The following is a 15,094-nucleotide window of genomic DNA, read 5'->3' as shown; positions in this document are numbered from 1 at the left end:
CACAAAATGTACTAGGTTCATCTTCTAGGCTGTTAATAAACCCATGAGGTAGGTGCCATTATTATCACTCCCAGATTAGAGATGGCAAGCCTGGGAAAGCTCAGGATTATGCAGCTAGCAATCTGGGAGACAAGATCGTGAACCCAGGCCATTTAGCTCCAGACCCCAACTCCTTTTGTCCCCTAAGTTTTTATTTTGAAATAATTTCAGACTTACAGAAAAATAGCAAAAGTAATTGCTGTTAGTTTCAAAGAGTTCCTATTCATCCTTCACCAAGTTTTCCCTATTAGTATTAGCATCAGACAGTAGATAGAATATGGGACAGTTTCAAAAACCAAATTTCAGTATAGTCACTGAAGCTAGGAAACTAATATTGATAGAATACTGTTAACTCATCAAAAAGACCTTTTTATTGGTACCAGGGATTAAACCCAGGGGTGCTTAACCACTGAGCCGCATCCCCAGCCCTTTTTTGTATTTTGTTTAGAGACAGGGTTTCAATTATTTAGGCCCTTGCTAAGTTGCTGGGGCTGGCTTTGAGCTTATGATCCTCCTGCCTCAGCCTCCCAAGACACTGGGAGTACAGGCGTGTGCCAGTGTGCCCAGTTCTTATTGGGATTTTGCTGGCTTTTTGGAAAATCCTTTTTCCAACCCAGGGTCTCACATTGCACTTGGTCCTTTGTTGTCTTCATGACATTCCTTTTGAACAAGGGGACTGGTCTCTTGGTTTTACTTTGGGGTTGTCTGCTGCTGGCTCCTGGTTCAACTGACATTTTACAAGAACACCACAGGTGAAACTGGGCCTCTTTTAGTGCCTCATCAAGAGATGGTGACTTGTTACTGGAGCTGTAAAGTTTGATCATTTGGTGAAGGTAGTGTCTACTAGGTTTCTCCACCATAAATGACACTCTTTCCTTCTGTATCTCATGAGTAGACACCAATACAATGCAAACACTTTATTTCTGCCCATTAATTTTTCTGTCCTTTCTTGCCTGCAACATTACTACTCTATAATATTTGCCCAATAGTGATTTTATTTCTCCATTATTCCTTCTACATTTATTGGAAGGGAGAGCTGTCTCTTCTTCCTCATGGGCATATTATTTCAGCTATTTTTTTTTTTCCTATCCCAGGGAATTGTGGAATGGCATGCAGAGACCAAGCCCTGATACTTGATGTGCTCATTGCTACTGGGGTGTCGCTGCTTTTAGGCCTTCCCAGCAAACAGTTAAGAAAGGCATGCACATATTCTAACTGGTGTGCTCACACATGTGCATTTAGCTTAATGTGTATTACATATGCAGATGTGTTCTACCCCCAGGTCCTGCAGGGACCAGGGCTATCTGTCCAGGGCTGGCCTGCAGGACCCCTAATGAAAGGCTCCTCGTGTAAACTCTGACACTGATGTGACTTGAAGGCCCCACAAAATGTGCTACACAGACACCCAGTCCTCCTCTCCTACCTGATCTCAGTTCGGTGGCCCTCTCAGTCACCAACCTCAAATGCTCTGGTCAACATCCTCCATGGCTAGCACCCAGGACACGGCCAACGACCCTTTCCAGCCCTTCACATGCCAGTCCAACCGCCTCTCCAGTTCATGTCATACTGGAGCCACAGCAGACCCCTTACCCCTTCCTGCTGAGTCACCTCCAGCCCCACGGCCCCAGGCATCTCAGCTTTTGGCTCTGCCTGGAACATTCCCATTGCCTGGCTCACCCTGGGCCCTCGCAAATAAGTCTGACCAACCTGTTGGGCTGTCCTTTTGGCCTCCAAGGCCTGTACGTGTGTTGGGAGGATAAATCTTTGTTTACTGTTGGCCTCAAACACTTGGCACCCTCAGACGTGCCGCAGGTGCTCATGGACTTATCAGAGAGCAGACCTCCATCTGTCGGCCCCACTGCCTGCCTGTGCACCTCCAGGTTGCCTCTCAGTCTCCTCCTGTGCAGCCCAGCTCGGCACTCCTGCCAGTCCTCAACTGCCTGAGCTGAGGTCCAGTCCCTCTGAAAGGCACACACAGGTGCTCAGAGCAGGAGAGGATGCGAGGCACAGGACCCTGTCAAGGGCTGGGAGCCCTGTTCTCTGTCTCCTCTGGTGGATCATGGTGAGTGAGGAGGCAATGAGCCTGAGAATCCTGCTGGAGGTGAGGGCTCAGCCTCCTGGGGCCTCCCTGCACCATTGCCCTGCCAACCATGGGAACCCTTGGGCTTCTGGGCCACAGCAGTGCCTGTGTAGTCCCTCTGGTCTCTGCAAGTCCCCAGGGATGGTGAGCAAACAGCAGCACTCAGCCACAAGAACAAAGCCACACACTGGGCCTTGGCCATAATTATTACTATAATGATTTTATAAAAGTTTTTTTCCAGGCAACTGTGTTAAATTATTGTACAGATCTGGGGAGAGGGAGGTGGGGCCCTGGCCACCATGAAGACCTTTCTTAAGGGGGATGAGAGAAGGAAATGTCCCCCACCTACTTTGGGTCTGACTCCTGATTAAGTGGCTTTCCCTTGACAAGTGAGGCCATTAACTCTTTCCTGTCCAGGGCACTGGGGCCAAGGAGAGGGAGCAGCAATCAGTGAGGTGCTTACAAGGGGACAGTGTGGCAAACATGAGCCGTGGCTGCCCGTAGCTCTGACGGCTCTGACCCTGGGCCACAGCTGCCTGCTGGGGATGGAAGACTGCCTGCTTCTCAGCCCTGCACCAGGCAGTGCCCAGGAGGACGAGGGCAGAGCGTGCGAGGGTTTGGACTGCTCCATTGGGTCGGGGAGAAGAGGTGGCAGGAGACACATTGCTGTGCCTCACTGCACCCAAGGGCTGCTGGCTGTCCCCCCTTCAGCCTGCTTCCCAGGCATTCTAGCACTCTGGCCCTGCATGGGAGCCTGTCAGAGGACATGGGGCATCTGGGTGTCTGGCACTGGCAATAGGGGAAGCAGCGGCAAGAGTCAGAGCAAGGAACCCCGGGCCTAAATGGCCCCAGCAAGGGGGGCACCCAGAACCACCCAGTGCTGGCTCCTCAGCTGCTCTGCTCCAGCCCGAGACTCCCACCATGCAGCTAAATGTTATTGTGTGTGTAGGGAAGGGCTGCAGGAGGCGACGCTGCCCCCCTGCCTCGGGGTTCAGGGCATGCAGGGGACCCTAAGCCTAGAACGTGAGCCCAGACCAAAAGAGTCCAGGGCTCTGGCTCCCCTCCCATTCTCCTCCAGTTCTTCCACACGCCCTGCCCTCCTGGGGCATCAGAAGGTTTTGCGATGGATTGCACGGGAGCCGTCCTCTTCATACTCCTTTTTGGACACCCACATCTTCTTAAAAGTGTCCAGTGAGGCCAGGATGGAGCCCCTGTGAGGACGCAGGGATGATGTTCTTGTGGATCTGTGGACTGGGCCAGTCACCCTCTCTGGGCACTCAGAGCTCCAATCCCCCCACCTCCACCTGGCCTGGGCCAGGGCAGAGCGGACCCTTCCCAGAACTTCCTGTGGGGCCCTGCCTCACCCAATCCACGTGGAGTACAGCCGTTCCTGAGGGGCCGAGATCTAGGGGAGCAAGAAGCTACGTAACTGCCAGGCCCCACCCGGCAGCCATCCTTCCTCTCACAGCCCAGGCCAGTCGACAAGAGTGTGAGGTGGGGGACAGGGGAGGGGGAAGTCAGGCAGGCCGGACATGAGCGAGTGGGGAGGCGGCCTGCACTCTTCCTCCCCAGGTCAAGGCAGTCCCAAGCCTGTGCCCAAGGACGTCTCCACAGCCTCACCTTGATTTTTACGTCCTTCGGGGCAAGCTTCTTCACTTCACTCAGTAATCGGTCACCGAAGCCTGTGAACACAGGACTGCTGAGCCTGGGGCCCAGGTCCACCCTCCTTGCCACCGGCTCCCTGTCCAGGCTTTGGGCCCCCCAGCTGCCACCGCCCCTTTCTGTAGTCCTTTCCACAGGTACATTTTTGACCTCATAAATATGTCATCTAGTCACTAGGTAAACAGATTTAATTTAATCTATTGCCCCAAATGGCAACAGCGGTGCCTTGGGGCTCTGGGGCAAGGGAGTCCAGCCACCCCTGGGCTCTGGTCTTGCTCCCATCAGTGCTGTGCCACCTACCACAGTACCTTTGAAGAGTGTTGAGCCTCCTGAGAGCACAATGTTGGCGAACAGGGTCCGGCGAAGGTCCATGTCCGACTTGTGGATGGCGAAGGCCAGCACCTCGTGGAGCCCCTCACTCTCATCCCCCACCAGGTCCGGCTGGAACAGCAGCTCGGGGGCCCGGAAGCGTGCGGGCCCCACCTTTGGAGCAGAAAGGGTTGGGCAGACAGGCCCCAGAGAAGCCAGTCTTCCCTTCTTCCAGGCCGGCCTTGGCGGCCACCCAGTACCACACTTGGCCACTTACATCCAGCGTGCTGCCATCCGGCAAGGTGTACTGCACCTTCTCTGTCTCCAGAGCCTCGTCCTTCTGGGGGTTGATGGACAGGTAGCAGGCACGCTGCAGAGGCAGGGACACAAGACTCAGAAGGCTGTACCGGGACACCTGCAGCCCAGGGCTTGACCTTGTACTTAGGTCCCATGTCCCCTCCCTAGGCTGTCCCCCTACCCCTCATCACCTCTTTGATAGTCCGGACAACCTCAAACTCAGCTGAGGTATGAAAGTCGGCTCCTTCCTTGCGCAGAAGCAGCCGGAGATAGCGGGAAACGTCACGGCCAGCAATGTCCACCCGCATGATGGAGTGAGGCATGGCAAAGCCCTCATAGATGGGGACAGCATGGGTGACCCCATCCCCAGAGTCCAAAACCACTCCTGTCGTGCGTCCTGTTGCGTACCTGTTACCAGGTCAGCATCCCCTCACCTCAGCAACTGAGGCATGGGGACCTCCTCACCCCTGGGAGAGACCTTGGGACATCTGTATTGTCTAGTCTGAAAGAGTGGCACAAAGGACTCGCTAAAGGAACAGTCATCAGAGGTGGCAAGGGGTTGTTCCTTCAAGGAAGTCAGACCCCTGGCCACTGCAAGCAGGAGGGTGGCCACGGGAGGAGGGGACCCAGGGGCACTCACAGGCTGAGCACGGCCTGCATGGAGATAAACAGGGCCGGCACATTGAAGGTCTCAAAGAACACCTCCGCCGCCTTCTCCCGGTTCTTACTGGGGTTGAGTGGGGCCTCCGTTAGAAGAACAGGGTGCTGCGAGAGATGGGAGAGTGGTGGCATGCAGAGGTCCACAGGCCAGGCCCCAGGGGTCCCGTCCAGATGGTTAGATCCCTGCTTCAAGTGCAGGCGCAGGCGCAGGCGGCTGCAGCCTCCTATTCTTTTTGAGGGCTCCATCCTGTTATCTTCGGGCAGTTACTCTCCCAAGATCTGGCGCTCTCTGGAAAATTCTGCCTGGCTGCCCCTGGCCGAGCAGGCACACACAGACACAGTGACGCGCCAGCAATGCTACCAACATGCAGGCAGGAAGGGGGAAGGCCTGACCGGAAAGGAAGCAGCGGGACAGGGCCCAGGAAGCAGGGAACACTGGGAGCCTGGGGCAAGGGCCAGCCACCACACCTCCTCAGAGAAGGTCTGCAGCTGGTCCTTGGAGTAGACGTACTGCCAGATGCGCTCCATGTCATTCCAGTCCCGCACCACGCCGTGCTCCATGGGGTAGCGGATGGCCAGCAGCCCCCGGTGTTCCTGGGGGAAGTGGGCGGAAAGACAGGAGGTGGCACCAGGCTCTTCCCCAGCAGCTGCTTCCGGTCTCCCTGGAAGCTGCCTGCTTCCTCTGCCTTCCATGGAACCACCGTGCCCACTGGCTGTCCCCTGCTTTGTGGCAGGTTCTGGACGAGGAATATGCTCATCTGTCCAACAGCATCTTGGCTCAGAATTCAGTGAGCTTCAACTGGCTGAGGACCAGAGAAAATGACCACCTGCCCCCTCCAACCCATGTCGCCCCTTCCCCCACACTCACTGCCCACACATTCCCCATCTGCTCTGCCCTGTCTGCTGCCACCAGCTCCACTCCCATCAGCACACCGCCCCCTTGTGGTCACTGGTGCCCACTGCTCCTCCAGGATCCTGGCCCACTTACAGGAGCCCTGAGCTCCCTGCTAGACAGGCTGCCTCCATCTGCTCTGTGACATCCCCTCAGAGACACCTGTTCTCACTGAGCACCACTGAGCTTCTCTCACCCATAACTGTGGCTCCTACCGACATCATCTTCTCCAGAACCATGCCCGCACTCCCCAGAGCCTCACACCGTGTCCCCAGCTGCCTACATGGCACCTGCCCAAGATGGGCTTGCTCTTCTTTCCACACCCCTGGCTGGCTCCTCCTGAGATCTGTCTGGGCTGTGATGTGGTGGCTGTGCGGTCCCTAGGTGGTTTTCCCAGGCTAGAGTGTAAAAGGTGGCTCCCGTGGCCCTGGTCAGGGAAATGCTAATTCTGAAGTCACTTTTTAATAATCAATATTTCCTCTGTAGTTTCCAAATAGCTTCTAAAAGTCAGGATATGAGGAGGTCTAAACATATCCCCCAGAAGAGACGCCACCACCCCACATCTCACAGAAGGGAGGTACACACATAGCACTTCACAGCTAGAGCCCAAAGGGTCCCAGCACTCCTGTGAGAGAGGACCTAAACCCAGGGAAAGGCAGGCCCCACAGGTCACCTCTGCTTTTGGTCCGATGAAGAGGTCTCCCTCCAGGGCTCCAGCCATCACTCGCATGTGCTTTGGCCGCCCAACACTGCAAGTACACATGGAATGAGTGAGTGGGCAGGGCCAACTGCTGTGTCCAGGAAAACTAAAGTCCAGCGCCAAAGCTCCAGAGTACCCAGATGTGGCCACAGGACACAAGACTCGAAACTGGGGCCTTGGGCTGTGGGACTGTGGAGGGTCTCCCTCCTGGAGACAGCTGAGTGCCGGAACGCCAGGATCCCTTTATGGACCAGCCATAGCAGAGGGTCAGCCTTCGGCAGGGACGTCTCTCAGCCCACGTTGTTGACTTCAGGGGGCAGGGCTGTCATCACTTTCTACAGACTGAGTGAAGATGGTCCCAGAAAGCTGGGTGGTGGCTCCCTTGGGCATCTCTCACTCATTTGATGGCCCCTTCCTACTGCCTGAGCTTCTGGAACTGAGGTTCAGCTCTTGGAAACTAAGAGTTACTGCTGGATGAGCTACAGCTCTAAAATGTGATCCAAGTTTCCTGGCACCAACAGGAACCTTTCATCACGCCCACAAGTGCCAGCAGGAAAGCTAAAGCCCGCAGGGTTCCTGGCGAGGGCCTGGGGTTCTTGGTGTAGCCTGTGACTTTGGGGGCTTTAGGATCCTGCTCCGTCCTGGCCTTTAGGTCACTAGTTCCGAAGCCTCCAGAATTCTGTGGAGGGAAACGTCCCTGATGGGCTAGAGGGGCCACGCTCTCTAGGTGCCCTCTTGGATGGCATCCCTCCAGGGATGGTCTAGCACCACCTAGGGAAAGACCCCTGTGTCCTATGGATGTCCCCAGCACTGTACTGGGAAAGGCCTCTCTTGACTGAAACAAAACATTTCCTAGGCCAGGTGTCATAGTTTAATCCCAGTGACTTGGGGGGCAGGAGGATCACAAGTTCAAGGTCAGCCTCAGCAATTTAGCAAGGTCCTAAGCAACTCAGCAAGACCTTGGCTCAAAAACAAAATCAAAAATAAATATTTCCTAGGATCTGAAGATAAACAAGCCCTGAAGAACACATTGCCAGGGGAACACAGGTAAGGATCCTGGAAGGAGCTTAGCATTCCTGAGGCCCTGGGTTCAACCCGAGCACTAAAAGATATAAAAACCACAAAACACTTCAGGGAGGAAGGGCCTGCTGACTCTTTCTACTGCTTTAGTTTGGCTGTCCCCTAGGAGAGAGCTCCCTTTTATTCCTGCTGCCGCAGCCACACCCTGTCCCCAGGGCAATGCTGGCTGCCTCTCTTCCACAATGGCTCAGGGAGACAAAGATGAGAGCCCCCAGAGAGGAAGGGGAACCCAAGGCCCTGTCCCTTCAGAGCTCTCTTGATGTTGTTAACCTCCCAAATCTGGTGTTTTCCCTTGCAAACGGGCAAGAGTTGTCCTCAAAGAAGAGAGCCATGACCCAGGGCTGGCGGTCTCCCAGGAAGCACACAGAAGAGGAAGAGCTGCTGCCCCAGCAACACTTACTAGTTTGGGAAACAGTATTTGGGAATCTGATCTCCAGCGAAGCCAGCCTTGATCACTCCTGAACCCTGCAAGGAAAAATAAGGTTTAGCTTCTGACATTCACCTTCAGGTGTGGAGAGCTGGCTGTCCCACCAACAGAAGCCAGGGAGGAGGCCACCATTCCTGCCGAGAAAACAGGAACATTTACAATACACCAGTGGTTCAAAACTGGGGGTGATTTTGTATCCCCATGTCAGAACATCTGGCAGTGTATGGTTTCCGAAGGAGGTGGGAAAGCCAGGGATACTGCTAAACATCCTACAGTGCACAAACCACAGTCATGAATGACAATGATCCAGACCAAAAGGTCAATTGAGCAAAGCATGGGGAAACTAGTCAATGCATCCTTCTCTGTAAGCTCTCTGGCTGGTTCCTCCCAAAAGACATCTAGAAGCGAACTCTTAGGGCAGTTTTTCCCAACAGCTCCCTTTTCCCTTCCCCAGCAGAAAAGGGGCAGACAGGGCCTGCCAGGGAAGATGACTGGGTGCACAAAAGGACTGGTGCTTTTCCTCAAGTGGCTTCCCATGAGATTCCCAGGAGAACTTGGTCCAGGCACTGCTCCAGCCTGGAAGTTGGACTTAAGATCTCAAAATGAACCTAGCATCTAGTAATCATGCCAGAATCTTTTCAACACCTCTTCCCACCCATCTCCACCACAGCCCTCTGGGTTGGCAGCGTAGAAATAGACATCCCCCAGTTATAGAGGAGGGGCTGGACAACCAGAGGGGCCAAGTGGTTGCCCTTGGAACTCATAAGTTTGTTGATAAATTATGTGAATTATTTGCCCACCAAGAAGGGAAGTAGCTGGTCTGAAGCACGTCCCCAATTCCAATTCTAGTCTCAGTGTTCGCTGCCTGCTATGACTCAGGCAAGCCCACATGGGTACTCCAAAAAAGGCGGCCATTCAGGGACCCCACCTGGGTCATGTGGAACAGAGACAGAACCCAGGAAGAGCAGAGGAGAGTCATTATTATAAACTACAAGGCCTGCACACCAGAAGCATCAGCTAGAGGCACTTGCACAGACCCCAGCCCTTCTCTTCTCCCCATGTCAGGCTCTAAGGCCAGAAATCTTCCTGAAAAGCAAGCCTGAGTGAGCCCCAGTGCTGAAGGACAAGGCTGTAGGAAGCCGGACATCATCTTTCTCCTGAGGCTTCCAAACAATGACCCCAACCTACATCTCAGTGCTGAGAAGAGTGGCCTTGAACTCTGTACTGTTCCACAGGCTGTGGAATTTCTGCCCTACACAGGAGTACTTAAGGAGAGAGGGTCAAAGCCGCCAAGAGACCATCCAGGTGATGGTAGATATGTGGCTGGTGGAGAGTAACTTGCATTTTTTGTTAAGGGGTGCAGTCCTCTTGGTAAGTGTTTTAAACATCACTAGGTCAAACCCCTCCAAAAGATGAGGCCAGAAGTGTGCAAAAGGGCAAATGCCAGCCCACCTTCTCAGGTGGCCAGAGCCAGGGCGAAAGGATGAGCAAAAGGGGCCGGGGCCCAAACTTGACCAATGATTCTACTCTCAACCGAGCAGGGTCCGGGATGCGTCCACGGGCCTGATGCACAGGTGCACCCGATGGGCACCTGGCTGTCGCTCCAGCTGTCTCGGACTTCCTGGGTTCCCCAAGGGGGCTCTGCTTCGCGACCGGGATGCTGGTCCAAGGCCAGGGCAAAAAGGGCCAGGTGGCCTTTTCACCCAGGCCTTGGAACCGAGCGGCCCTGCAGGGCAGCGAACCTGGGAACGGGCCGAGACTGGCTGGGGTCCCTCCCCGCGCCGCCGCGAGCACCCCCGGGGGCGGGACACCCACCCTCCCCCCGGCTGCTGGGCCTCACGTTGTCGATGACCACGGGCTGGTTGGCGATGATGTCGTAGGACTCCATGGCCGGGCAGGGCTGGCCCTGCCCAGCAGGAGGGCTGCAGGAGGGACCAGCGGGCGGGCGGGCGGACTGGGACAGCTGCGACTCCCGACGCGATGCCGCGCCCCTCCCCCCTAAACGCGCAGCCTACGCGAGCCCCGCGGGGCTTTCAGGAGGGCGGCCCGCGGCCAATCAGAACTCCCACCCGGCCTGATTGACGTCGGGCGCCAGGGCCCGCAGCGGGGGAGGAGGGCGTGGCCTCCGGAGACCGGTCGGCCAATCGAGGCCGTCCGGAAGAACGGCGGGGCGTTGCCAAGGTAGGCTGCGCTGCGTCGGGAGTGACGTCATGGCTCCGTTCTTAAAGGGTACCCCGGCAGGTCTGCGGGTCCCCGAGGCCGGCGGCGAGTTGGCCTGTCCCAGAAGACGCTTTCCCGGTGCCCCAGCACCTCGGCCACGCTCTTGGTGCGCGCACCTTCCCCAAGGAGGCCAGCTCTGGGTGTTTCATCCAAAGAATTTCCTTATTAAACACGGAGAGGGATCCCATTCCTTGTTAAAAAAAAAAAAATTACACTTTCATGGTAATTTGACATTGGCGTTTGTCGAGCGCTTGGTATGTGTCCGCAGAGCGCTTCTAAGAATGTATGGATTTTATATTAGATCCTCATAACAGTTCTACCACGTAGTTGTGTTGTTGGTTTCATTTTGCAGGTGAGGTAACCGAGGAGTGTCATAGTACTTGTATAATTTGTCCAAAGTTGCGGAGCTGTGCTGGGGTCAACTGCTGCAACCTTGCAAGATAATATGCGTCCTAAACTCATTTACCAGACTGATCTGTAATTATTTGTCTCAACATATACCTTTTCCATTAGACATGAGCTTGAAGTTTATATAAAGTTTTTTATTTTGAGACAGGGTCTGGCCAAGTCACCCAGGTTGGCCTCAAACTCGCAGTCCTCTTGTCTCAGCCTCCCAAGTCTCTGGTACTACAGGCTGTGCACAGTGCCCAACTGATTTTAGGCCATCTCGGGCTGCTGTGTTTTCTTTTTGCAGAGACCAGCAATCAAAAGTGAAAGAGTTGGAACCCAGGTTAGCAGTTATTTTTCTATTTGAGATTGGACATCTTCTGCTTCTGGTTATTTTAAGAGTGTGGGTTGTATGTTGTTTTATGTGGGGTTTTTTTTTTGGGGGGGGGGTTGAACTCAGGGGCACTCAACCACTGAGCTATGTCCCCAGCCCTATTTTGTATTTTATTTAGAGATAGGATCTCACTGAGTTGCTAAGGGCCTACTTTTGCTGAGGCTGGCTTTGAACTCGTGATCCTCCTGCCTCAGCCTCCTGGGCCACTGGGATTATAGTTGTGCCTGATTTATGTGTTCTTTTTTATACTTTTTTTGTTCTATATTTTGTTTTTCAAAGATTTTATTTTAGAGAAATAAAACTTATACTACTGCCATGTCATAGATTAAGTTATGTTCCCCCAAATTTAGATGTTGAAGTCCTAATCCTCAGGACCTCAGAATTTGAGCATATTTGGAGATAGGGTCACTATAGAGGTAATTTTGTTATACCAAGGACATTAGGGTGGGCTCTAATTTAATATGCTGGTGTCCTCGTAGGAGTAAATTAAAACACAGGTGTATGTAAAGGGAAGGAGATGTGAAAACACAGTCATCTGCAGGCCAAGTTCTTCCTTTACAGCACTCAGAAGGAACCAACCCTGCCAACACAGTGATCTCAGATGTCAGCCTCCAGGACTGTGAGATGATAAATTCTTTTGTTTAAGTTACCCATTTTGGGATACTTTGTTATGGTAGCGGTAGAAAACTAATATAACTAAACTCTCTAGGATTCTACTCTATAACTTTTGTGTAACTTTTTGCCTCTGTAAGATTTCTTCCATCCCAGCCATGGCTATGTAATTTATGGGACCCACCACAAAATGCAGGAAAAAAAATAGAGGGAAAAACTGTAGTTAAAGATTCTACCACACAAAATTTTTTTCCTTTGAAAATAGTCTAATACTTATAAAACATAATAGGGGAAATAGTATTTATGAGAAATATATTAGTGAGTCAATGCAGGTTTCAGTGTTATAATTTAATAACATTGTAACAGTCAGCTTTCCCTCACTGTGCCAAAATATCTGAGATAATCATGTTAATAAGAGGAAAAGTTTTTTTTTTGTTTTTTTTTTTTTCCAGCTCATTGTTTCAAATGTTTCAGTTCTTGGTCACTTGGCCCTGTTGCTTTTGGTACATCACGGCAGGAGCATATAGCAGAGGAGGCTGCTCACCTTGTGGAGGCTGGAAAGCAAATAGGAAGGAAGGAAGTGACTGTTGTCCCAATATTGCATGGCCCCAGTGACTTCCTTCCTTTAAGCCCTATCTCCCCAAGGTTTCACTACCTCCCAATAGTGCCACAGGCTGGTGACCCAATCCTTTAACACATGGGTCTTTGAGGGACATTGCAGGTCCAAACTATAGCAACCATAAGTAACAACACTTTGTTAGTGATGACTTCTTATTTTTATTTTTTTACAATGCCGGAGATGGAACCCAGGACCTCATGCATGCTTGGCAGGCAAGTTCTCAACCATTGAGCTACATCCCCAGCCCTTTAGTGTGATGTCTTGATCAGTCACATGATTTTTCTGGCCACTTAAGCTGCTTCCAATTTGTCACTTGCATCTTCAGAGTTTTGTTAATATCCAGCTGCCTTCAGGCTGCAGCACGTGCAGGACTGGAGGACATCAGATAACGAAGGAGTGAGCAGAGAGGCTCCTTGAGGCGCCCAACGCCCCCCCTCTCCACACACTTGGGCCCCCTCCCCCATCACCTCTGGAGTGTTACCTCACAGGCCGTGGGTTCCGCAGTATCCTGGAGTTTAAGGTCCTAGAGTCTGAAGGATCCTCAGGAGACTGTCTTCTCCCTGATGGTGTGCAGATGGCAAAAATGAGTGCTGTTGTGATCCTCTTTTCTGTTCTCCTCCTGGACGGCGGGCTGGGTGGAGAACCCCACCCTTTCCCCCTGATGGAAGGTACTGTGGTAAGCCTGTGGCTGTGGCTGCTGGAGGAGTGTGAGCCTGAGACTCTCCTTGAGCCTGAATCAGGTAGGGGCTGGCCCCTCTGCAGGCGCCGAGGTGCACAGGCCTTCTCCTGCCTGCCTTCCCCTCCCAGATTCACCACCCAGGATGCAGAGCTGGGGAGAAGGGGCAACTATCAAGTTTCCCTGGCTTTGAGTCTTTATCAAGTGTCCAGCTCCGTGGGAGGACAGCACACCTGTGCATTCTAGCTTTTCTTTCTAAAACTTTTCAAGCATCCATGAAAGTGGGAAAATGGGTATTCGGCACTGCCACATGCCAATCATCCTGATCTTATCTGTTCCCCCGAGAAATGGTTTTTAAAATAACGGCTTTATGGGGATAGAGTTCACACACTGTAAAATTCACCTTTTTTGAGGGGGAGTGAGCCCAGGATACACTGCCACTGAGCTACACCCCAACCCTTTTTATTTTTTGAGACAGGGTCTTGCTAGTTTACTGAGGTTGGCCTCAAACTTGCAATCCTCCTACCCTAGCCTCCCCAGTCACTGGGATGACAGGTGGGCACCACTGTTCCAGCTAAAAAATTCCCTTGATCCCATGAGTTCTTGACCAGCCTAGGCAACATGGTGAGACCCTGTCTCAAAAAAAAAAAAAAAAAAGAAAAGAAAAAAAAATCACCTTTTTAAAAGCATATAATTGCTGGGTATGTTGGGGCACATGTGTAATCCCAGTGATTTGGGAGGCTGAGGCAGGAGGCCTGCAACTTCCAGGCCAACCTCAGCAACTTAGTGAGACTCCATCTCAAAATTAAAAAAAAAAAAAAATAAGGACTTGGGTTAAATCCTCAGAACCCAAATAAATAAATAAAGATTGTTTAATTTTGCAGAGTTAGTAAATTCACAGATTTGTGAATTAGATAAGTGATTTCTTTTTCCTCTAGTTCTGGGATGGAACCCAGCCCTCTACCACTGAGTTCCATCCCCAGCCCCTATCTAATTTTGGAGCATTTTCACGGTTCTGTAGATTGCTCTAGATCTTTTGTGTAAATGGAGCCATACAACACTTGGACGCGACACTTGGACGACTCAGTGTGTTTTCCAGTTTCATCCACGCTGTAGCACATGTCACCCCCTCATTCCTTCTTGTGGCCAAATTACATTCCATTGCATGGATCTCGTTTGGTTTATCCTGCTATGCAGGACAGTAGATCTGTCCTGCAGACATGAAAAGATGGCCAGTGAGTGTCCTACAACTCAGGAGCTTCATCATTTCAAATAAAAAATAAAAAGGGGTGGGAACGAAGCTCAGTGGTAGAGCGCCCCGAGGTCAGTCCCCAGTAACACACACACGCACACACACACACACAGTGAATTTTATAGTATGTGAATTCTATTTCCATAAATGACGCAGTCAGGGTGGCAGCAGGAAAAGGGTAGAAAATACCTATTTTTGTCAGGACACTGAGAGACCCACAGGGTTTCTGTGACATTACTTCATGTGTTTACGGAGTAGCTTGCACTTCCTTTATTATTGATTCTTAGTGATTCACAAATATCTGAACAAAAGAAAACTTATCACACCTGGAAGCAATATCCATGTACCATAAAAGACCTGGTGGTCAGCCGGGAGTGGTGGCATGTAGCTGTAGTCCAGCTACTCAGGTGGCTGAGGGGCAGGAGGGTACCTGAATCACCGGTTTGGGATCAGCCTGGGCAACGTAGTGAGACCCTCTCTCTTAAAAAAAAAAAAAAATAGAGGCCAGTTTGGTGCAGGGTGCACGTCTGGAATCCCTGTGGCTCAGGAGCCTGGAGTATTGCCAGTTTAAAGCCAGCCTCAGCTACTCAGTGAGACCCTGGGGATGTGGCTCACTGGTTAAGCGCCCCTGGGTTTAATCCCTAGTATCAAAAAAAAAAAAAAAAAAAAAAAGCCTAACAACCAATTTTCCTACAGAGTTGAAGCTTTTAGGTGCACAAATTACTCAGCTGCGTAGTCCTTAGACTCAACTTTTCAAAGGAAACCCTGTGACAAATGAGCTTTGTTAC

The 15,094-nt window shown here is 52.0% G+C and overlaps 1 protein-coding gene across 1 annotated transcript; it reads right to left on the bottom strand.

Moving 5' to 3' along the window:
* Positions 1 to 2,313: 2,313 nt before the first annotated feature.
* Positions 2,314 to 10,198, bottom strand: Actr1b (actin related protein 1B). Its single transcript, XM_046420082.2, has 11 exons — positions 9,987 to 10,198; positions 8,120 to 8,184; positions 6,613 to 6,688; positions 5,516 to 5,641; positions 5,028 to 5,152; positions 4,579 to 4,795; positions 4,368 to 4,460; positions 4,090 to 4,264; positions 3,740 to 3,801; positions 3,484 to 3,524; positions 2,314 to 3,330 (listed from the first exon to the last, which is right to left on the bottom strand). Exons 1-11 carry the CDS (start codon positions 10,032 to 10,034, stop codon positions 3,228 to 3,230), a joined length of 1,131 nt encoding a protein of 376 aa, XP_046276038.1. The 5' UTR covers positions 10,035 to 10,198; the 3' UTR covers positions 2,314 to 3,227.
* Between the last annotated feature and the right edge of the window lie 4,896 nt (positions 10,199 to 15,094).

The sequence above is a fragment of the Marmota monax genome, unplaced genomic scaffold (genome assembly GCF_021218885.2).
Source record: "Marmota monax isolate L192 unplaced genomic scaffold, Marmota_monax_Labrador192_F-V1.1 WCK01_AAM20220418_F8-fsc00178, whole genome shotgun sequence".
Classification (NCBI taxonomy): Eukaryota; Metazoa; Chordata; class Mammalia; order Rodentia; family Sciuridae; genus Marmota; species Marmota monax.
The sequence above is the reverse complement of the archived record's forward strand: the minus strand, read 5'-3'. Positions and strand labels throughout refer to the sequence as shown.

What these genes read in the sequence shown, in the direction of transcription:
- Actr1b (XM_046420082.2), bottom strand. Translation starts at nt 10,034, where the DNA reads ATGGAGTCCTACGACATCATCGCCAACCAGCCCGTGGTCATCGACAAC. An exon ending in AAATACTGTTTCCCAAACTA is followed by an intron (nt 6,689 to 8,119) that starts GTAAGTGTTGCT and finishes GTGTACTTGCAG; the next exon opens with TGTTGGGCGGCCAAAGCACA. An exon ending in AGGCTCAACACTCTTCAAAG is followed by an intron (nt 3,802 to 4,089) that starts GTACTGTGGTAG and finishes CTGTGTTCACAG; the next exon opens with GCTTCGGTGACCGATTACTG.